A 22739-nucleotide genomic window follows, 5' to 3' on the forward strand; every position below is an offset into this window, starting at 1 on the left:
AGTTTGGCATTTAGCAGGACGCACACACGCAGTGTCCAGTATAACCGTGCACTCACAGTGTTTGCAGTATGCCAATGGTGCAGTAAGGGGACCGAGTTGAGTGCCAGAGGTTCTGGCATGAGCGGGGGCCTTTTCCTTATGCGTTTTAAGAAATACAATACCCTCCTGAATCCTGTTTTGTGGACTGCGCTCACCATGGGTGAGCAGAAGTGTGAACGTGTTAAGAAAGCTGGTACTGCGTAGATATTAACATACCCTTTTCTTGTGCCCCGCAGGATGCTGATGGAGGCAGAGTACATCGCGGAGGAGCTGCGGCCGGACTGCCTGGGCTACACCAGCGCCACCTGCAGTCCTGACAGTGGCAACTACAGCATCTCGGGCAGCATCCACTACAGCGCCGGCTACTCCCCGGCCGGCTCCTGCAGCCTCTCAGGTGGCAGCAGCTCAGGCAGCGAAGAGGAGGCCCCGCGACCCATGGGGCTTGACCCACAGGCCCCGACAGGCAGGCGATGTTAAGGTTGTAATAAGCCCGAAGGAGACATTTGATTTTGGTCCCATAATCTTTTGAACTGCACACCTGATGAATCGCGTGTACGAGATATTAGGTTCAAGGTGGTACAAGAAGTGAAAGTTGACTATCTTCCTTAAAGACCAATTCCGTTGGTAGGTAGTCCCTTGTTTTCCGACACAAGATGTTTCGCTTTACAAGTCCATATTAAACTGTGGGTCTCCTTTGCCAACCCTGCCGGATCCTACCTGCATTCAAAAGCACCCGCTAATCTCATCTTATTCGGCCACTCACAGAGGCAGCTTGCACAAATAAATAGCAACTGCACATACATAACTACATATGAACGCACCAGTAATGCACACGAAGTGGCACCCAGTCCATCACATCTCTTATCAAACAGCCCACCAGTCGAAACGACGAAAACAAGAAAAGCGAGACAGAGTCTTCTCACGCTGCCTGCACGCGCCAGTCGGCCCTCTGATTGGTTAATAAAGAACACCAATCAGAGAGCGGACTTGAGCGTGCAGGCAGCGTGATGAGGGGCGTGCTCTCTCCCGATGACGCCAGGGAGAGAAAGAAGAGAAAAAAACGCCCCCGAATCCGAAAAAGACAGGGCTTAAAGGGAGTGACGCCCCTCTCCTCCAAAGGCTGGCCACCATTTACGAGGCTAGCCAATGGAGAAGAGGGGCTATACTAAGAAACATTAAATCTCGGAGGGAGACTGCGCAAGCGCAGCCTACGGTCCGAGACCTAAAAAAGCAGTCACAACCAAAGACTACTTTGAAAATGCTGAAACGAAAGCCTCATATTAAAAATATGTATTTCGAGATGAGCTGAAAGGTAAGAAAATCAAGGGGTTAAAGAAGCTAAATAAAGAACGGATTAAAATAAGGAATACAGGCTATGGTTAGAGTAATGGGAGCATACATTTAATGGGGAGGTTCACCGAAAGAAAATATTATAGTTCAATTTAGTTAGGTTTGGGGAAAGGGCAAAGCAACTACACTAACTATACAGTCATTTATCGTTGCAATTTTAGTTTAGCATTCCCTAATTTTGATAAATAAGAATCGATTGAAGTTTTACTATGGGGCTGTTCTTTTAAAGTGTTCTTAATTACAAGACATGGCTAGTTTAACACAGAAATTGTTTCAGTTTAGTTGTAATTGTTTTCGTTAGAGATGGGCAAACTTGTCAATTAATAGGGAGAAGAAAGCCAGAATTGCACCAGGGGTCTGCTCACCTCTACGAGCCAGAGCATAAGACGAGCCACCAAAAAGTCAGCGTGGAAATCATTCACCGATCGTCCTGTAAAAATATGATCATGACTATTTTTATAGCTTATTCCTTTAATACGTAGAAGCGCTTCACTTTAGTATATTAAATTACATCACAAGACTGTGTGCCATTTACCAGAAGAAATAATTTCGAAACAAGAACTTTAAAATTTTCACAAAAACCTGAGTGAGTGAACTTGAGACAAGTCACGTGTTCAGGAGTGAGCGAAAGAGTCATGGGGACACAAAGGAGGTAAAAAACGCGTAAGTACACATAAGGATAGGTGGTCACAGAGGTGCAAGGGCCGTGGGATGCAGAGTAGTAAAGAAGGTATGTAGAAATAGAAGGAGCACTGGGTATATTCAGGAGAGCGAGGAAAGTACGGTGGTTAACAGGCGGATATATTTCTCAGAGGAGCAATACAGAGTGACCAAAGAAGAAGTGCATTCTGACAAAGGTGTTCTTTTTCCTCGAGAACCACATGTCCCTCAAGCCCTCTTACGCACATGTGTGCATCCTACAGTTTGTGATATAAGAGGAGCTCTGACGCCCTGATCCGCAAGTCATCAGCTAGGGCACACTCACTGACTTTTTACCTCAGAGCTCCATGTCTGCAGCTTAGTCCCGGGAAGGCTCTCAGTAGAGTCCCGATGCTGCCAGAGAGCAGGGCGGCCATCACAGCACCCTGTTTATGCCATCTGTGCAGCTTGCTATTTGCACGCTGCATATAGTGCAATGGGATTAGAAATTGGCCCGGGCATGCTATAAAAAAAAGTGTCCCACATTTGCATATTGCCTTTACGCAAAACACTGCTTCGGCGAAGTTTTATAGACACCTGAAAACAAGTGAGGCGACTTCTGCTCAGGCCCCCTGCCCCCGCTCAGTATGCACACATTAATTGGCCGGTCCAGCGAGAGAAAGGGAGTGATACCTCTGCAGGTTTATAAAAGGGAGGTAATAGATGCCCATCTGCATCCAGAAAGGCCACTCAGGGCCCCACTGGGCCGCTGGCGACATCTGAACACACCAGACACAGCCCAAATCGGCCCCCCCAGGCTGCCAAAAGAGCAGCCCACAGCAGGAACTTTGATACCGGCCCCTCGGCCATTGCCAGAGTGCCCGCCTTACCAATCCGACCCTGGAATAAACAGGGTGTTGCGAGTGCTCAAGAGCTGTGTATTCGCAGGAATGTTCTGGATGTCAGCAATTGAATGTATAATAACAGCTACAGAAAAGAGGATGCAAAAGGCACATTTGCAAGCAGTGCAGAGGAATCTAGCCAGCATCTCCAGTACTTGGTCTGCGTTGTGCATAAATAGAGGGCATACGTTGATGGAGTTGCTTTCTCTGAGAGCTGCCAGTAGCCGAACTATGAAATTATACGTTAAAATGTATATTAAATATTTGAATTAATTATCTGCACCATTTAGGTCTCATCTCATAAGGCAGATAAAATGAAGGTATCGGTTCCGGCAGGATGTGGTGACAATGGATTTGAAAACAATACTTCAGTAACAAACATACGCACAAAACAGATTAAATAAAACGCTTAAAGTAGCCTACTCTTTAAGCAAACTGGGACGGTAAAGAAGGGTGTAGGGCGATGCAGCAAGACAGAGAAGTGCTGGGTGGGAGCAGAAAGGCAGCGTCTTCTGCAAAACAGGTTAAATAAATTAAATCCTAAATCACAGCTAGAGCAGCAAAGAAGCGAAAGCAGGCGGCAACACAGAGAAGTAGTAGGTGGGTGGTAAAAGAAGACACGCGAACGCCACGAGCAAAACAGTTATAGCAAACATTTTTTTCTGTAAATCACAGTGCGAATATACACATACCAAATAGAACAACGGGCAGGAGGTGAGGGAGAGGGTGGAGACGGCGCCGCACATGGAGATTAACTGAATTGCGATGAGTCCCAACACGAACTGGAAATGCAGCAACGGACAGGAGTTGTGGGGGCAGCAAAAGAACAAGCATTTACAATGCAATGGTTTCGCCTTTGGAAAAGTTAGAGCTATTGGCATTGTAAATGTTGAAATTTGAATTTATGATTTGGTTTTGAATACAGATAAATAAATGTCATTGTCATTTACATTGTCATTAACTTAATCTTTCGCAACTGTGAGACCTATTGTACCCTACGGACGAGCTCAGCAGACAGCAATTACTACTACACACACACACCCAAAACCACACACACACACACACACACACACACACACACACACACACATAGGGACGTCCAGGATCTTTTGTATCCCCATGATAGTGAGACATCTGGCAGCCTGGGCATGACCCCGCAAGTCTGATATTCCTCTCAGTTCTGGTGTCACAGTGGGGAAACAGCTTTAAAAATGAGTAACTGCTTTAGCTGCCCAACCTCCAACCTTGAAGGAGGGCTTTTTGCCCCCAGGTTGCAATTGAGAAATGCAGGCCAGCCGGGTGGTATGGGAAGAGGACTATGATGAGTAGAGCTCGAGCCGTGCAGAAGGCGCAGAGGGGTGGGCAAACTGGCCCTGCTTCCTCCGCCTTGACTGTGTGAGGGTCGGCGATCTCACGCCGCAGGCAGCCGCCCGCAGTAAACCCATCCAGCAGACTGCAGCGTACGGTAAAACGGCCTTGCACATGTAAACAAAAGCTCTGTCCCTAAATTACACTCGGGAATAACAGGCACTAACGAGAAGCTATTCGTTCTTTATTAGCAAGTGTTTGCAATTTAGAGTCTGTGTAAATTAATTGAACCTTTCGGTTTCCAATTAGATAGAAATGGGTAATCATATGCCACAACAGAAAGAACCATATACACTTGCACTGAGCCAATGATTAATCCATCTTTGTAACGTAACGTCGAACAGACTGAGCAATAACAATCGTTTAGCAGGGCCTGCAATTTAACATGAAAACTGCATGCTAATTGGGGGCCAGGTTCAGGAAACACGGCGAGTATTGCTTGTTGCAGCCACTTAAAGTTGAATTTACTTAGATTAGGGACGAGTAACTGCTTTTGTTCAGTGCGTGCTAATAACAGATAAGCAGCAACGTCAAGATGAAACAACCCGCGCTAAATGAGGCTGACAAAATTGTGGCAAGTAACGTAAAATGCACGAGGTACAAAATAGGGTCCACTGAAATGGACGACCCTATCATTTCACATAGTCTCATCATGGCTGCCAACTGGACCCTCCTCATCAGTGTGACACAGCCAGTCCTGCTTTTTCACACTGAGCATGCTGGGGCTTGTAGTGTCTGCTCATGGTAAGTGTAGGCCTCGACATCCCAGGATACTTGACTTCCTTGGTTCAAAAGCTAGGATTAGTCGAAGGCAACTCTTAACGCATGTGGTTAATGGACAGCTGTGTTCTAATACTTACAGTTTAACTGTTCCCACTATGACTTCCAGACCAGGAAATGGAAACAAGGAAAGGCACGGACAGCGGGAGGGAGGGCAGGAAAGGCACGGACAGCGGGAGGGAGGGCAGGAAAGGCACGGACAGCGGGAGGGAGGGCAGGAAAGGCACCGACAGCGGGAGGGGGGCAGGAAAGGCACGGACAGCGGGAGGGGGGGGCGGCGGGAACGGCCACAATTAAAAGCACTCACCTGGACCTGGACTTCCTCCGGCGGTGCTCGGCCGCGGAATGACCAAAAGAAACATGGACGACCAAAAAAATAAACCCCGCCCACCGCCGCACTGACGTCCTAAAAGGGGCTGGATGAGAAAAAAATCTCAGGAACGCCCACGAGTCGCCTCGCAGAATGACGGGCGCCTCTGTTTTCCAATGGCTAGCCTCCATTTATGGAGCTAGCCAATGAAAACAGAGGCGGGACAAAGCCCACATACTGCAAAACAAAAGATTTCGCCTGCGCGAAACGCTGCTTGCGCAGCTTTCGACAGGCGAAACCTAAAAAGGAGTGCTCCCAAACAGTCTAACTCGTCAGAAGTGAAATATAGCATGGTCCTTCTCCAGGGCAGGAACAAAGTAGCCAAAAAGCGGGATAAATGTAGAGCATTTACTAAAGGAAGTTTGAAAGGCAGACCAAAAAGCAAATAAAAGCGACGAAAGTTTTGAAAGCCCACAGAAGTAGATACAGCTTGTCGAGAGACAGCCCATGTACGCTTACTATGCTCAACCTAAAAATAAGCAGCAATTGGTCAGAAGACATAGCCTGACATTTTACCTCTGTTTGAATCACCGGCAAGTGTGACAAGAATAAACACTGAATTTAAAGGCATCTTAATTTATTGCTCGGACTTTCTCGACATACCAAAACTCGGCTAGATGCGACTGCAGTTTGAGAAACACTGGTCTAGACTGAGATCCCAACCAGAGCTGAATGCGACAAAGCTTGTCGGCCCAGCGCGGGATGGAATACCCTGGTCTAATGAGAAGGACATGCCGCTGTCCGTAAAGGTCGCATAGAAGGGTGCAGGGATGGGGTATGTGCATCTTACCAGCCTAAAACAACAACAAAAACTTGCCATTTTGAATTGGAGAACAGGTGAATGAGACTGACAGGATACCATGGTGCATGGAGTGGCACGGTCTGATATCACAGCACTATGGGTTGTTCAGGGATAACTGGCACGTTTATGAGGTGGACCATTGTAAGCTGGTGGCTCACTAGGATTGTGGGCATGTGTGAACGTCCAGTAGTGTGAGTAGTGCCACTTTACAGAACTACTTGAAAGATAAATAGCAGGTTTGCTCTTGTGAAAATTATATGGTTTTGGCATTTTGAAAACACCTGAAGAGGTGGTGATACAATTCTATGACAGAGAAATGGTGCCCGCAATGGCAGTATTTGACAAGAGAAAGGCCTTCACTGTGAAAAGGGAGAGGTGGCTGCTCTCCCTCGAGATACCAAGCAGCTCAAAGTCTCCGTGAACACGTTGCTGCTAGAAAAAGAAAAGGCAGGCACTTCTTGGCCGAGGACTTAAAAGCCAGCCACAAGCAAACATGGAGCGGATGAGGCTCCACAGATCTTTGAAAAAAAGCAAAAGTATTTTAAAGCACCACAGTACCTACCAGTACAGTTTCAGGGGTATGAACGCAGAAGTGATTGATTTAAACTCTGCAACTTTATGAAACAATCTCTCATATTCCTAGCAGTTGACAGACCACCAGGCTAAAAACACTGAAGATATGTGAACCTTGCTGTTGAACTGCCAGGTGTAGAAGACAAGGATTCTTCCAGTTATTAACAGGGTGCCTCTGTCCTAAGGAACAGGATGAATGGTTTAAACTGAGACAAAGTTCACCCAGACTCAATGAAGTCTGTTCTACGATGGGCAGACTCTTGCACTGCTTAAACACCCCAGAGCTGAGAAAGGCACCAGCTCAGAAATACCAGAAGCCGGGTTCACTCTTGGTTGCGAGTGACGAGCGGCTGGAGGTGGTCTCTTCAGAGGACCCTGTACTTATCCCCAGTCATAGATGTACACTTGGACAATCACCATTCTTCCATAAGGCCAGAGCTGGGATCTGCCACTCTACTGTAATGGAGAACACAAGTCATGATTTTATAAGGAGTTCCTAGTTCAGCGCAATATACTGTTCTTTTAGTCTTCAACAGTTCATCTCACACAGTTCACTAGCATGTTACACTTGGCATGGGACAAATCATCTTCAGGTCACCCAACACCTGAACATAATCACAATACCCTGAAACAAAAGACCATGCAGATCCTGTACCCAAACATCTATACACACCTCGCTGAAACCTACTGATCTCCTCAAGAGACTATCTTTGCATTTCGATCTTCTGACAGAATGAGGCCTTTTCTGCACTCCCAGAGCTGGCATATCAAAGTGCCTTCACCACGTAAGTAACCTGCCTTTAGAACGAATTACATTGTCAAACAGCTGCAACATCACTGAGCCCCCTGGCATGTCAGAAGTGGAAACCTCATTCAACGAGAGGCACCAAGGAAGAGAAGATTGCAGAGGAGCTCCACACCTCATTACTTTGACTGGTGTGGGAGGACCCCTGAGCAGCAGCAGCAATATGGACTCCCTTCAGTGAGAGTTTGTGAACCGACTTGTGAGTACATCTACCCGAGGCTCTAGTCGCTAGTCACTTCAGTGACTACTGGACCCCTATTCACATATAACGGTTAACACTTGACACATGTTTCCCCGACGAATCAACACTCATGTACCGCTTTCCCATATATCTACCCCCCGAGTTGCGTTGTTTTGCTGGTCTTTCTCTGCTCCCTGCCTTGCCAGCTGGCAACTTTCTCCTCAATCAAGCATGACTGATGCACTGGTAGGGCTGGCTACTTTTTGTTATTTTGATGTTAGCAGATGCTAATCTTGGGACAATTTCACAAGACTGCAGCCGTCTGCCACTGTTTTTTTATTTATTTACAGAGCTGCAGGAAAATTGCAGTGCCAGCACACACAGATCCAGCAGTGAGAATTGGTGGATTTTGCCTACTACTTTCTTTGCTTGAATGTTCCACTGCCCTTATGTCCTCAAGCAGGAGACTCACAACCTGGCAGTAACACCTTCAGCAAACAGCTGAACAAGCTACACTGCAAGGGGCAGACGGGTTGGGTGGTTAAAGGAGGGGAAAACATCATCAACACTTCACTTTTCTGAACAAACATGAATATCAGATACAGTAATTGTAAGTGGTAGAGTGACCATGAAATTTACACCGGGCAGACAGTTCGGCCACAATGAGGCAAAGTGCAAAGCACACTGGGATAGGAGGTAGACACACACAAACTTCATTGTTCCAACAGAAACAAATAGCTATATAAACAACGCCTTATTCACGTCAAAGAGTTGAAAAAGCTGCAATATTTCATAATAACTAGGATACCCACAAACACCAATAATGGGACAGTAAAAAGAGCATTAGTGGAGCGAAATGTTGCTGGAGCAGGCAGGCATGATTTGGTTGAAGGAATACACTGACAAAGACAAGCAATCAATAACACTCAAACAAATAATGCTTACAATAGGAAAGAGAACACTGAGGCATTGTCTACAATAACAACAGAACAGGGATCATTCATGATGGGAAATTTACAACGAGGAAAACGAGTGAAATACAATTACACTAAAATATTCTGAATTAGGACAAGGAAACGCATACACCGGAGTAGGGACACACAACACTGGACATAGACACACACAAGATTTGTCAATAAAGCATCACTGGGGCAATAATATACTAATAAAGTGACAAGAGACCCAACATTGGACACTGACACATGCTAGAGTTGCCAGTACAGCAACAGAGGGGCAATGATATACTGATACCAGGATCAGGGGTACACTAACATGGAGACTAGGATAACAGGCATGCAGTTAACATTGGGACAGGACACAGGGATACACTTACACGTGATCAGGGAACAAATGGACAATGGCACATAGAAGAGAGGATATGCCTACACTGGGAGAAGAAGCACATGGATTTATGTACAGGCAATACACAGACTCACAGAAAGCAAAAGATCCAGGGGTACACCCATCATAGAACAGGAGGCACATACTTTGCATCAGAAAATGAGCAAGGACCTGACAAATCAGTGAGAACACAACAGATAATACTGAATAGAAGCCGAGGATTTTGATTTGAGGCAAAAACACTAGAGCAACAAGACAATGGAGCAGAGAGGGGACATGATATCCCTTTCCAAGCAAGACATGCATCAACTGTGGGCCAGGGAACACACCACAACAGAATGGAAAAGAACCAACTTTAGAACACGCAATGCACTAATAATGAAATAGGGACGGGACAGAAGGAAGCAGACATCCAAACAGTGCTCAACACTCGAGTGGCTGTTGGTAGGAGGATGCAAGACCAGACTGGCCTCCCCTTCCCCCCCTCCTCCAACGGACCCTGCATAGTGTCACCAGGTCACTGGCAGGATAAGGAAAAGATATAGACTATGACAGAGAACACACTGACAACAGGAACGTGGGTGTCCGTTTCGGGGACAGAGAGACAAAAACGGAGGAAAAGGGCACACAACGAGACCCTGTTACAAGCTGGGTAGGTCAGGAGATACGTAAACACCAGCTCAAGGAATAAGCACACAGTCTTGGGCTCACAAAAAGCGCCAGCAATGATTTGGGCCAGTGAGTACACTGACACTGCCCCAGAGCAAGGAAACATGCTGGCACCAGGCTATAGAATACAGAGGCACCAGGCCACAGAATCCTACAGCGCCAAGAACGCCAAGAAATCATTAGTTGTGCAAATGCTGCACTACTCAAAAGTTGTATAATTACATCACAATGCACCATCTCCTATACTACCACAACCTATCATAAGTGCAAATACATTCACTGAAGCACAGTCATCCCAGAATGAATACTAAAACACACAATGCACCCTGGTTTACTCATGCATGCATCCTCAATGAAATACTGGGTTGCTATCATAAAATGGCCAGCTTCATCGTTGCCTCAGCAGTCTTTCTATGAAATATTTCCTTTATCCCAAGGGCTGCTCTGTTCCGGAGCCGACAGACATACATCCCACACATCTGCCTGTATCCTGCACACCAAAGAAATACTTCCAGTCATAATCCACTACACTTTACAGTGTCAGATGAAAGCAGTGCTCAGACCACCGTAGCTCTTCATACTAAGCAGGAAAATAGGGGATATCAAAACTAAACACATCACATTAAAGAAGACACGCCACCTCACCAACAATGCACAAATTCCCTTGCTGAACCATTTCCAATATCCCACTTACGGGGAATGACCATGAAAGTCCTCAGCCTGTTGCCATAAGCATGAAATTTGCCTCTTTCCAGATTAGTGGCTCTTCCCACTTTTCTCTGTGAAAGCAAGGCAGGCTAAGCCACACTAAGCAGTTTGGATCGGTTTACCTGTGGAGTTGGAGCCATAGTTATTCCTGAGGCTGAATTCCGGCCGGACAATAGCGCAGGAAAAACGTGGTGGCTCCTGGCAGGTAAGACGGACTAGTAAGGTCAGTGCTGTGATCAGCCAGCATTGAAGACGACTTCGACAGAACCTGGAACCACTGGAGCCCAAGCTCGAATCTGCCACTTCATCTGATGAGGTAGAAGCCACTCGGTCATACAGAAGTCACATGAGGGTTTGTCAGGGACAGCAGAATCCTGCTATCTCAGACCTTAAGAGTACTCGCTGTGTGCAGATTATGCGTGCCAGGACTGCTCAGATAAGAGACCCAGTTGTGCAAGCAAGGATTTACCTAGGCCAGCAATCGATGAAGGGTATGAAAGTTCAAGTGTGCGCCCTACCACTGTAGAAAAGCCGTTTACAAACAAACAACTGGCTTCCATCAGTGGCGAGTGAGTCCCCGTTAAAAAGAGAACTATGGGATCTACTTTACTGCGCAGAGGTGGAATAAAAACAAAATGATGGAAGGAATCCCTGCATTAATCCTCAACACGGCTAATTACTCTGGATTGCATTCCATGTTTTTGCTCAGGAACAATCAAATGCAAACCAGTTCGAAATATGTGTAGAATTACATGTGTCCTGTTTCTAGGTGATTTGACCTAGCAATTCAGGAAAGAGCATCTTGTGTGGAAGGGACAACACTTATATGTTATTGTTCTCATCATGTAATGAACACACAACCTGAGAAAAACTGAAAAGCTCCCTGATTAATTAATTGCCTGTAGCTCAGGCAGACTCAAATATTTGTATCCATCATTTTTGTGCTGTCTAACTTAAAAACATAACAAGTGGCTCAACAGCAGGAAAGTCCTTCGAAGCAATCCATTTTCCAGTAGGAGTGTTACTTTTTAGTTTCTTTCATGACTTTCACGCCTAAATGCACGGTTCGGATACACACATTTGTATGTCTATAGTTTTAATTTCCATCAAATTTGTGTTACCTCTACAGTTTCCGAAATGTGTATGTCTTTTCAAAGAACATGAGACATCTTTCAAAACCCTCAAAATGTTGAGGGTGGTGGAGAAGGTTCACACTATAGCCAAGACCACTGGAATTATGCGGCAGGGGAGGCAAATTATAATGGTAGGGATGAGTAAATTATGCAGCAAGAAAAGGCAAATTATGCAGCACATTTTTGGATAGTATTCGTTCATTATTTATCATTTTAGACTTGCAGCAGATGATGGATTATGTGGCAAAGGTGCAAATTTACAAACAAGCGAAAATCGCCGCGGCAGCACCATTTCATAATTCCAGTAGCCCCGACTATAGCCAATTCCACTACATCTAAAACTCTTTCTGTACCAGCTATTCAAACTTGGTTTGAAAATTTACCTCCCACAGTTGTACGCATGACACTGACTGTCTAGTTCTTAATGAATTGTACAAACCTCAATCTCATGTCCTCAATAATGAGACCTTTTAACCTTTAGCTTTCTTTTCTCACCAAACACTTTGCATTTAGTAATTATTATAGACTGTGTTGTGACGAGAATATATTCAGGAGTTGTTTGTAAGGTATCAGGAATTTCGTTCAATAAATCTTTACTTCATACTGGACTGGAAAGAGTGCCTATCTTTAAAGACGGCTGTAAAAATTACCTCGCGACTCAGATTTCTTTGCATTTGGAAGAGACAGATTACGGTTATGTACAATGCTGGTCCCCTGTATTGGTGTTTTAGGGTTCCACTCTGTGTTAAGTGATAAAGGGCTAAGGCCATGGATTTAGATGCATGCTTTTTCTTTTCACAAACTGCTTCTCTGGAGGGGCCATTATCACAAATAAAATGTTTTTCCAGGAACTTAATGAAGATATCTTTTACAGACCATCGCCACCTGAGCCACAGCAAAGAAACTCTAAGGGACGGTGACCATGACCCCAACTGTCCTCTCACAGGTCCACAAAGGCTGCAGATCAGCAGCTGGCCTCAGATGCTTTGAGCCGACTAGCGACTAAATGCTTTGGGCACTTTTGCCAGGATTGAGGCAGGTTTTCAAAGTTTCTTTGAAGAATGTACTATGTAGTTTTACAGAAGCATGCAGGCCTCTGGGACAAAAATCACTAATTTCTGACTATTCCACATCGATCCCTTTTACTCAGATCCACCCAGCCTAATCCACTCTACTATATGCCACTATACTCCACACAATGCCACTACGGTACTCCACTCTAAACCAATCTAGTCTACACTACGCTACTTAACATCACTCAACTCTAGTCTACTCTATCCCAAGCCAATAACTTTTTGCCATGCTGAATAGAAGTCATGCTGCTATATAATATGGCAAAAAAACTGGAAAAGCTAATAATTCCCACATAGGCATGACCTATTAGCTTTGCCAATGACTGGACACATTTTCTGTCGCAGTCGGACCTGGAATGTTGCTCAGCTCTATTTTACTGTTCATAAACACGAGCCAGACAGACTGACTACCGCGGAGGACAGGACGCATTTCCAATTGCTTCTGGATGCAGACCTGAGACAGGTCCATCCCATTGATTACTGGACAGACAGTTCACATGTTGCACTGAAATAGGGCTCACCTCTTACCTCCACGAAAAAGAAATCTCCTTTTCTGTGGGCCTATATCTAGGGCAGACAGTAGAATGTGCAAGAAGAACAGCCAACACAGACACCTTTCATAGCCCTAGAAAAAGGCAACTTGGACCTGTGATGCTTAATAACTATTGAAGACAAAAGTATGTTTAGCTAAAATTCTCTGTAAAGGGCTACCAAGTGGTTTTGGAACGCATACATCTACTCCATTAGCAGCTATGTTCAAGTACAGCTTTTCTTTGGGCCCGACAAGTGAAGGGAAAGAAAAAAAGACAAATTTAGTTTTGGCTTTTGTACAGTGACATGATGTTTTTCAAGCTTCATACACACAAAACAGGTACAGCACGGGCAGTAAAAGAGTGCCCAGTTCTAGGTCTTGCGTATTGTGTTCAGTTCTGTAGGCCTCATCCGGAATCGTGTGTCAATTTCTGAAGGACAGCCTAACCACGAAGTAAAATGACTGAAGCCTCATATGGAATACTGTGTCCAGTTCCCATTTTAACCGGGGTATGAGGGGAAGACGTTGACCATTGACTACAGTTGATTTATGAATGAGGGGGTAGAAGCATTCGTGAGTAGGCAGATGAATAGACGCGGGGTGGAGATGGGAAATTCGGTACACATGAGGGTAAGTGACTGCAGGGATGCTAAAATGTTGTTGGTGGTTTAGGTGTTGTGTAAAATACGGTTTTTTTTTGTTTAAATCATTTTTATTGTTTTCAAACAGAAAAAGGATATAATGCCGGTCAGATATGCGTGTTGGGTTAGCCCCAAAACAAACTTGCTCCCATCCATCCCCACCCAAGGTAACAGTAGCTGGGAAAGTATATGTGTCCATGCAGGTGGATGTGGGCTAAAGGCAGATCGGTCATGTCCCAAACAACCCAAACAGCGGAAACCCCATTTCCCCCCTCCCCCCCCGTGAACCACCCTCCCTCCTCCTCCTCCACTTCCCGCCCCCTTTGCGCCCCCCCCCCCCTGGTGTGAGCAGCAGCAAAAAAGAGAAAAACTGTGCGGTAGCGCATAAATTTGAGGCGTTTGGGAAGGGATGCCCGGAGCTCTTCCGGAATTCGTCTGCTAGTCGGAGGACTCGGAGGTACTTCGGACAGGTCATTTCGTAGAATTCATCAGCTAATAAATCTATAAGGGGTCGCCAGGTTTCGAGGAAAGTATCTTGTGTTTGAGTCAGGGAGGCCTGTATTCTCTCCATACCCATCGTATACCACAGCTTGTGATGCCACCCAGTGTGTGTAGGTGTACACTTAGAGCCCCAAAGTGACAGTATATGTTGTGTCACTGCCCCCATCGCTAAGCCCATTGGTTTGCCCCTGGGTGATTTAAGTGGGAAGGTGATTTTATTGGGCAGGCCTAGCAGGGTATAAGCTGGGAAGCGAGGGATTTCAGTGTCAAAATACTTGTCAATGTCCCTAAGTACCTGGTCCCAAAATTCTTGCACCTCTGCACATTCCCAGAGTATGTGGGTCAAGGTGCCCGGTTGACCGCAACCTCTCCAACACAGGGGGTCGCGGCGTGGATTGCTCTGATGTAGTCGTGCTGGCGTCAGGTACCAGTAATAGGCGATCTTAACGGCCAATTCCTTGCTAGCGACGTTCCTGGCAGTGTGATGCGCCCCGTAATATACGGCTTGCCATTCTTTATTGGTAAGGGACCGGCCTAATTCCCGTTCCCACCTCTTTTGACCCGCCAAACACGAGGAGGGTAATGGAGGGCACAGCATACAGGTCTGTGACTGCTTTTTTATCTGACTTTTTGGTGAGGAGCCATTTCTCAAAAGGGGTGAGGTGCCTACCCACCTGCGGTAACATGTCCCTGTGCATGAGCCAGTGACGGATTTGGAAATACTCGAAGCGAGGGATTTGGGGAAGCGCATAGGTATCCGTAAAGCTTGCAATGTCATAAAGCCGCCAGGGTCGAAGAGGTGACCAGCCAACCTGCAATCTGATGATCGCCAGTGGTGGAAGGATCCGTGGGCCGCCCCCGGCGCAAAGGCTGTGTTGTCGAACAAGGGCATCAGTGGTGAAGGGTAGGTGGTAAGTCCCCGAGACACCGCTACCCTGTCCCATACCTGTAAGGTGGTGCGACTAATAGGTGATTTTCTCATGTATGCTTGTCTGTCCTGCCGTTTGAGGAAGGGGATCCTCCATAATGGCATCTGGGCCATTGCGCGATCTTGAAAGAGCCATTTCTTTTCGGATTCGGGGCAGTTCCACTCCAGAAGGTATCTGAGTTGGGTCGCTTGAAAATATCGTAAGAGGTACGGGACACCCAAGCCCCCTACCGACATGGCGTGGCTAGTGAGGTCCCTGCGCAGGGGCGGTCTTTTGCCGGCCCATACAAAGTGGCGAATGGCATCTTGGAGCTTTGAGAGTAGGCCGATGGGGGTAGTGATTGGCAGCGTTTGGAATAAGTATAATACCATAGGTAGTAAAGACATTTTGATCGCCGCCACCCGACCCAGCCATGAGAGTAATTGGTTAAGGAGGGTTGTATAATTCTGCTCCACAGTCTTCGTCGTGGACGGTGTTAGAGATATGCCTAGGTAAGGTATAAACATACTGGAAAGAGCCCCCCTAAGTCACGGGGAAGTTTGCAAGACTTCCGAGCATTGCATCCCAGAGGTAGGAGTAACGACTTCCCTACGTTCATTTTGAACCCCAACACCCTCCCGAATGTCTCCATTTCCGACAAAAAGGCTGGTACAGAGTTCTGTGGGTCCTCGAAGGCAGCCAGGATATCATCTGCATAGAGACTAATAGTCTACGCTTCTCCCCCGAATTTGATGCCGGTGATCGCAGAGTTGTCCCTCACCTTTTGTGCGAAAGGTTCAATGTAGAGCGCAAAAAGTAGCGGAGAAAGGGGGCATCCCTGTCTCGTCCCCCTCTGGATGGTAAATGATGTAGAGCACACCCCAATGACTCTAATGACCGCCTGCGGGCCGAGTAACAGCCCGCTACCCAGGCACGAAAGCATTCACCTATACCGAAGCGCGCCAAGGTGGCGTCCAAGTACCCCCAGTCGACCCGGTCGAACGCCTTTTCTGCATCAACCGAAAGCAAGGCCGCGCCAGAGTCGTTGAAGTGGGTCTTGTCTAGGACGTGAAGCAGCCGCTTCGTATTGTCGGCACATTGACGGTTAGGGATATATCCCGCTTGGTCCGGCTCGATGATGCCCGGAAGGCAAGGGCCCAGTCTTGCAGCTAGGACACCTGTGCATAGCTTAAGGTCCAGGCTCGCAAGTTGGGCCCTGGCCGCCTTAAGCTTACGCCACATCCTTGGGGCTCTGGTCCGACTATGGACGAGTTCGAGCTTCCGCCACTGCCATCGCTATGAGCTCCCCGTGTATCACCACCTTCAGCGCCCCCCACAACGCCGCCAGAGATATGTCTGCTGTGTCATATCGAAGTACTCGGTGATGGGCGTACTAATATGTTGCGTAGCCCCTTTGCAGTGTAATAAAGATTCTTTAAGTCGCCACTTGCCTCTCTGCAGCTTTGGTCTGGGGATCCTAACATGTATCGCTAGCGCGTCATGATCAGATAATGCTGCAGTGACAATCTCTGCACCGGTTATCAATGCCACCATTTCCGTGGATCCCAAGAAATTATCTATTCTGGCATATGTGTGATGAACGTGTGAATAGAATCTGTATCCTGGGTCATTCGGATGTGTCGATGTCCATATGTCCTCAAACCCTCTGCTCTCTAGCCATTGCCCCCCCCTCTTTGGAGATTGCTCCAGTGGAACCAAACCTTTGTCCCGATCTGTCCCTGTGGGTATCCATTACTAAGTTAATGTCGCCCCCTACGAGTATGGAGTTGATGTTGTGACCGAGTGTCTCCGCCAAAGACCCAGTGAGAAAGGATTCTTGTTTGGTGTTGGGCGCGTAAATTGAAGCTATCACTGCTGACCACCCTCCCATTTGTATTTTGTATGCAAGGAGTCTCCCTTTGATGTCCGCGACCTTGTCCCCTAGTGTACCTCTAAAGTGGCGTGCAAACAGAATGGCCACTCCCGCCTTTTTCTCTGTGGTGGAGGAGTAGTACTGAGTCGGGAATGCCCTTGATCGCATGCGGTGCCAGTCCTTTGGTAGTAAGTGCGTTTCTTGTAGGAGGCATATCTCCGCGCCGGAATTCTCCAAAAAGGACAGGACAGCCCTGCGCTTAACGGGATTGTTGAGGCCCTTAACATTGAGAGAAAGAACCTGCATGGTGGAGTCAGACCCCTGGGAGTTGCCAGTGGATGCCCCGTGACGTCTAGCCATCATGAAGCGTGTCTCCCCTCTCTCGTTGCTTGCTGCGCATCACACTGGAACGCTCCCCCCTCCCACCACAACCCAGTCCCCTGTTACCCCACCTTCCCCTGCCACCCTCCCTCCCCCTCCATACCCAACTGAAAGTCCCTGGAAACAAACCATAGTCCCAGGCCTATCAGACCGTAGTCTAGGCCTGTGGAGTCTCAGTTCAGAGGAGTGCGTGGCAGTGGCAGCCCCTTTGCCCCCCCCCCCCCGGCTGGTGCAAAGCAGAGAAGGCAAATCCCATGGCCAAGAGGAGGTATGACTAGGCTGTCTTATCCTTGACCACCTCCTGTATAGCAGCAGCTTGTTCCTGTGCCACCATCTTGGGGTCCGGTTTGAGATGCACTTTCGGAGAGCGTTGGCGGATCCACTTGTTGCCATGCTCCACTTGGGGACTTTACAGGTCCATTTCGCGATGGCCGTGGTGTCATGTTACTGTCTTGTCCGTCCTCGGGAAAGTCTATGTCCAGCAAGGCACAGGTATCCCGAAGCGAGTGAAGTTGGTGTAGTGTCCCTTTCCACTTGAAGACCAGTCGGAACGGGTGGCCCCAAGAATAAGGCACCCATTATCCCGCAGGAACGTTGTTGCTACCCGGAAGGATCTTCTTTTTTGGAGAGTGATGGCTGATAGATCCTGGAAGAGGCCCACCTGGTGACCCCCAAAGCAGAGGGGTTGTTTCTGACGAGCCGCCTTCAAAATTCGCTCCTTCAGGGGGAAGTCCGGGAGGAAAGCCAGGATGTCCGGTGGGGGTGCTGGTGCGTGTCTTGTCAGGCCAACCCTGTGCGCCAGATCAATGCGAATGTCGAAGTCTGGGGACTCTCCAAGTACGTCTCTAAACAGGTCTTGCAGGTAGCTTATGATGCAGGTCCCCTCCGCTTTCGATGGAACTCCCCGGACACGTATGTTCCTCCGGGAGCGGTTCTCGAGGACCTCCGCGTGGGCTTGGAGGTCCACTTGTTGCTCCCGGAGAGTGAGGACCTCTTGTTGCAGAAGGTCTATCTCCTCACTCCTGGTCCGGTCCGCTTCTTCTATCGCGACCACCCTTTCCCCCAAGCCGTCGACATCTCGGCGGAGCTCACGTTGTTCGCTGGCCAGATCCTGTTTCAGGCCTGGAAGTCCTCCCGTAGCGTACTAAAGAGGGTCTCCAGGAAGGTCTTGGTGATGGGGGCCCCCCAGTCTTCTCGTTCTTTAGCCTCAGCGGACGTCAAAGGGGAAGGTGGCGCCTGGTTCTTCTCAGACTTCGGGGTGGCCTTTGCCAGCAAGTCCGTGATAGACCGACTCCCTCTGCGTCCCTGGTTGGCCATTGCACCTCGGTTGCAATGGCTTTGTTGTGCGAGGTAACCTTGGGACCCCCCGCGCCGTCGTTATCGGAGGACGATTCTTAGGGTGTTGGCCCCCAGCAATACGGTGACTTCTATCGTGCTAGTCTTGCCGCTGCTTGGAGTCCCCCGTGGTGTGCCGGGCCCCCGACCCCGCTTCTGGGCAATTCTCGCTGCGGCTGACCGGTGCAGCACGCCCGCAGCCACTGGGCCTACCAGCCCTCTTTTTGTCCCAGCTCACCTGCCGGTTCACAGGTCGGTAACTTCTGGCCACGCCGATCGCTGCTGGAGGCCCAGGCCGCCGGCGTGCCCCCAGCCACCCAGGCAGCTTTGGCCCGGGGGTGGCTCCGGAGCGAGTCCGCTTTCGCCGCGTGGGGTGTCTGTGGGCCGCAGTCCGCCAGGTGTCACTCGGGCCTTCCTAGGCCGTTCTTCTGGAGCAGGCCTCAATTTTCGAGATTTGCCACCACCTGGAGTCCCCCGTGGTGTGCTGGGCCCCCGCCCCCTTCTCTGAGCACTTCTCGCTTCGACTGACTGGCGTAGCGCACCCGCCAGGCCCCCCTGCCCTCTTCTTGTCCCAGCTCACCTGCCGGGTCACAGGTCGGTAGCTTCTGGGCACGTCGATCGCTGCTGGAGGCCCAGGTCATCAGCTCACCCCCAGCCACTCAGGTATCTCTGGCTCGGGGGGCTCCGGGGCAAGCCCGCTTTCGCCTCGTGGGGTGTCTATGGGCCGCAGTCCGCCAGGTGTCACTCGGGCCTTCCTAGGCCCCAAAGCCGGGGCCTAAATTTTCGCAACCCCCGCGTCGTCGGGGCCTTCCCGGTATCCGGCGTGTGGGGGCCTTGTGGAGGGGCTCTCAACTCAGCCTGCTCCCCAAGCTGGACCGAGGGTCGCAGCTGTGCCAGTTGCTCGTCGTCCCCGCAGCCACAGCGCGCGATCAGGTCACGCCGTTCCTCCAGAGCAGGCCCGCAGCCGGGGCCTCAATTTTCCCGGCAGCCCGCGCCGGTACCGGGGGGTACCTCACCTCTCCCGTTGCCGCTGCGTCTGCCTTCCCGCTATGCTGGCCCCTCCAGGCCCGGTCCGGGCAGCGCGCTGGCCGCGACTGCTGTGCGGCGCTCGCGTGGGTGTCGGCTCTGGTGCTCCGTCCGCTTCTCCGCCCACGTCCAGCTGCTCCCTTCCCGCGGCCTCGGGCCGGAGCAAATGGTGCTCCGGGGCTCACCCCGGGCGCGTTGGCGAGACCGGAGGGGTTCCCCGGTATGTGCTGTGTGGTAGGAGTCGTTACCGCCAGTTGTGTGGGGATTCACCTGCTATTTTAGGGGCAGTAGGGGTTCAGGGCCGGGGAGCCGAAGAAGGCACGTCCAGTCAAGCCGCCATCTTAGCCACGCCCCCGTAAAACACGTTTTTAACTGATGCATAACTGTGTGCTGGGTTGAATTGATTAGTGAGTGGATAAATATATGCACTAAGGGATGAGTACAAATGGGTGGATGGATGAGTCAAGGTGTTGCTACTTAGATGGGAAGCAGGCGAGTAGATTAATGGATAGGTTGATGAATGGGTGAGCGTATAGGAATCTGTGGCAGAAATAAAATGTGAACATTTTTGAATGGGTGCATTGGAAAATTAATGTTGGATTGGATGTATCAATAGATGAGTGAATGGATCTATTCATCACACTACATACACTAGGGCCAGTGTGATCACTAAACGTCACCATGTGTTGCCACGGAAGCAGCCTGCTGTGACGCGCCTGTAAAAAGTGAATTAGAAACAAAAGCGAAGATAAATCTAATGGTCAATCATCCTGCCCCTCCAACACAGCAGGGTCCCGAAGTCGCACTCAAAGGGGCAGGACTTCCTAGTGGCAGAAAATTCAAAAATGCATGGTTACGGAGAAGCAATGCTAATCAGCTCTGGTCAGAATGAAGGACAGCTGTGAATGTCAAGAGAGAAGAGACCCCAATGGCAGCTAAGACCGTATGTCCATACAGACAGATGTCCCATTCTTCATGGGCAGGATAACCAGCTTCGGGGAAAGAGCAGTCAAAACTTCACTTTTTTCAAAGCAACTTCAAGCAAATTACCAAAGCTTCACTCACTTGCACAAAGGGTTCAATTAGGTCTCCATTGTCTAGTGACATACCCGAGCCCAGCCCTTTGTCTTTCACCAGTTCACTTTGCCAGCTCATTACTGATGCATGGTACCCTCTACCGAAGCTTAACCATCTTTTTACCTATTATCTGGCTATCATATGGTCACTCCACCCACCTGATCCTTTCAGACCACATGGCCTTTCCGACAGCAGAGTTTTCCCAGGTCCTCCCATTTAAGCATCATGTACAGCTCACCAGAACACTTGGAAAACACCACCCTTACACTTCACAATTTACCAGTCTTATCATGAATAAACCCACACCTTCCACTCGCTCAGATATGCCCTTTAGCTGGGTGCGGAGCTTCAAAACTTCCCACAACGACCGCCCAGAACTCGGTTAGGACAGCACACAAATATACATTCAGAAAGTGGAGACAAACCTGCGAGTTTGAGGCACAGACTTAATTGCAGGAAAACGCGTTGCCGGTCCCTAATAATAGTTGTTTGCCAAATAACAGGGCATTAGCATGGCAGCTGGTCTCGATGACATTTCGGGTGTTGTAAAGCTTAGACTCCGCTCGATTTCTTTTCTAGTTTTGCCCATGAACCAATAAATGAAGTCGAGTATGTAGTTAGTCCACACTGGAGGAAGACAGCTTGAAAATGAAAACTCAATAACCTAGACAAAACGCCGGCCGGTGCAATGGTGTATTCTGCACAGCACGGTCTAATGAGGCTGTCAAGATGGGAGGAGGTCTGCGTGGCTAGCAAAACACGTTGTCTGTGAGGTAACATTAAGCACATCAGCAGAGATTATCAAGGGCGAAGTACTGAATGGTGTACCATTAAAGATGTGAGTACGGGTTCTTCACGAAAAAAACACGGAGCAGTGACAGTCATCAGATTGAAGTCACCAACCCCTGAAGATGGTCTTAAAAAAATTAATTCCCTACAGAAAATGTTACAAAACTTGTAGACATTAACCATGACATAATATTACTCGACCTGCGAGAATTAATCCCAAAAGACTGTATATATATATATATATATATATATACACACACACACAGAGTTTAGAAACTATACAAATATAGTTAAGGAACCTTATTCCAGACGCGTGTTGCTCACGGAGGAAACAGTAGCAACATTCATGTCCTCCTGTGTTGCAGCAGGTTACCAACAATCACAATCCTCAGAGCACATCGGTCAATCTAAAACACGAACACCGCGACACACCAGTCAGGCGTTTCCAAGAAAAGCAGGATCTTCTGGGTTAAAATGAACTCCGGAAAAGCGCTTGCAACAAATCTTTACCTCCTTTGACAGCTGCTCAAGCCGGGGGCCGTAATTAGCGCTACTGTTTTCACGGTCTTAATTCGTCATCCTGCGTCGGATTAAAAGGTGACCCAACCTGTCTGGATTGAAGCATCCAGATCTGAGATCACTGCAGCAGAAGCTTTCCGCCACAAAGCCACCTAACCCAATAATTCAGCTGCTGAGGGCGATCTGGGCTGAAACAGTGAAGGCCGGCAACTGTAAGGAAGGCACAGTGCCATGCGAGCTGGTTGGAAGAAACTTTATGTTTGCCACTTGTCTGTATAGATCTTAACGCGCAAGTTTCTGCACTGAAAAAACGATAGTGGCTGTGTTTTTTTTGTGTGTTTTTATGACCGCACGCGCAGACGTGGGTTTCGAGGGAAACACTTGCCCCATCATCTAATGAAAACCTGGCACTGCACATTAAGTA

At 48.5% G+C, this 22739-nt stretch overlaps 1 protein-coding gene across 6 annotated transcripts in view; it reads right to left on the reverse strand.

Annotated features, from left to right (window-relative positions):
• Nucleotides 1-22739, reverse strand: part of SAMD8 (sterile alpha motif domain containing 8) — a 268961-nt gene that overhangs the window by 174357 nt on the left and 71865 nt on the right. The window contains exon 1 of one of the 6 annotated variants that reach the window (XM_086921806.1): nucleotides 10650-10935. The exons of 4 other annotated variants lie outside the window; for them this stretch is intronic. In XM_086921806.1, coding sequence (XP_086777932.1) covers nucleotides 10650-10667 — 18 coding nt within the window. In that variant the 5' untranslated portion in view covers nucleotides 10668-10935. Of the gene's footprint in view, nucleotides 1-10649; nucleotides 10936-22739 lie in introns of those variants that run through there. One more of the 6 variants, XM_086921807.1, reaches the window with a different exon arrangement.

Source organism: Lissotriton vulgaris, chromosome 5, assembly GCF_964263255.1.
Source record: "Lissotriton vulgaris chromosome 5, aLisVul1.2, whole genome shotgun sequence".
Taxonomy (NCBI): domain Eukaryota; kingdom Metazoa; phylum Chordata; class Amphibia; order Caudata; family Salamandridae; genus Lissotriton; species Lissotriton vulgaris.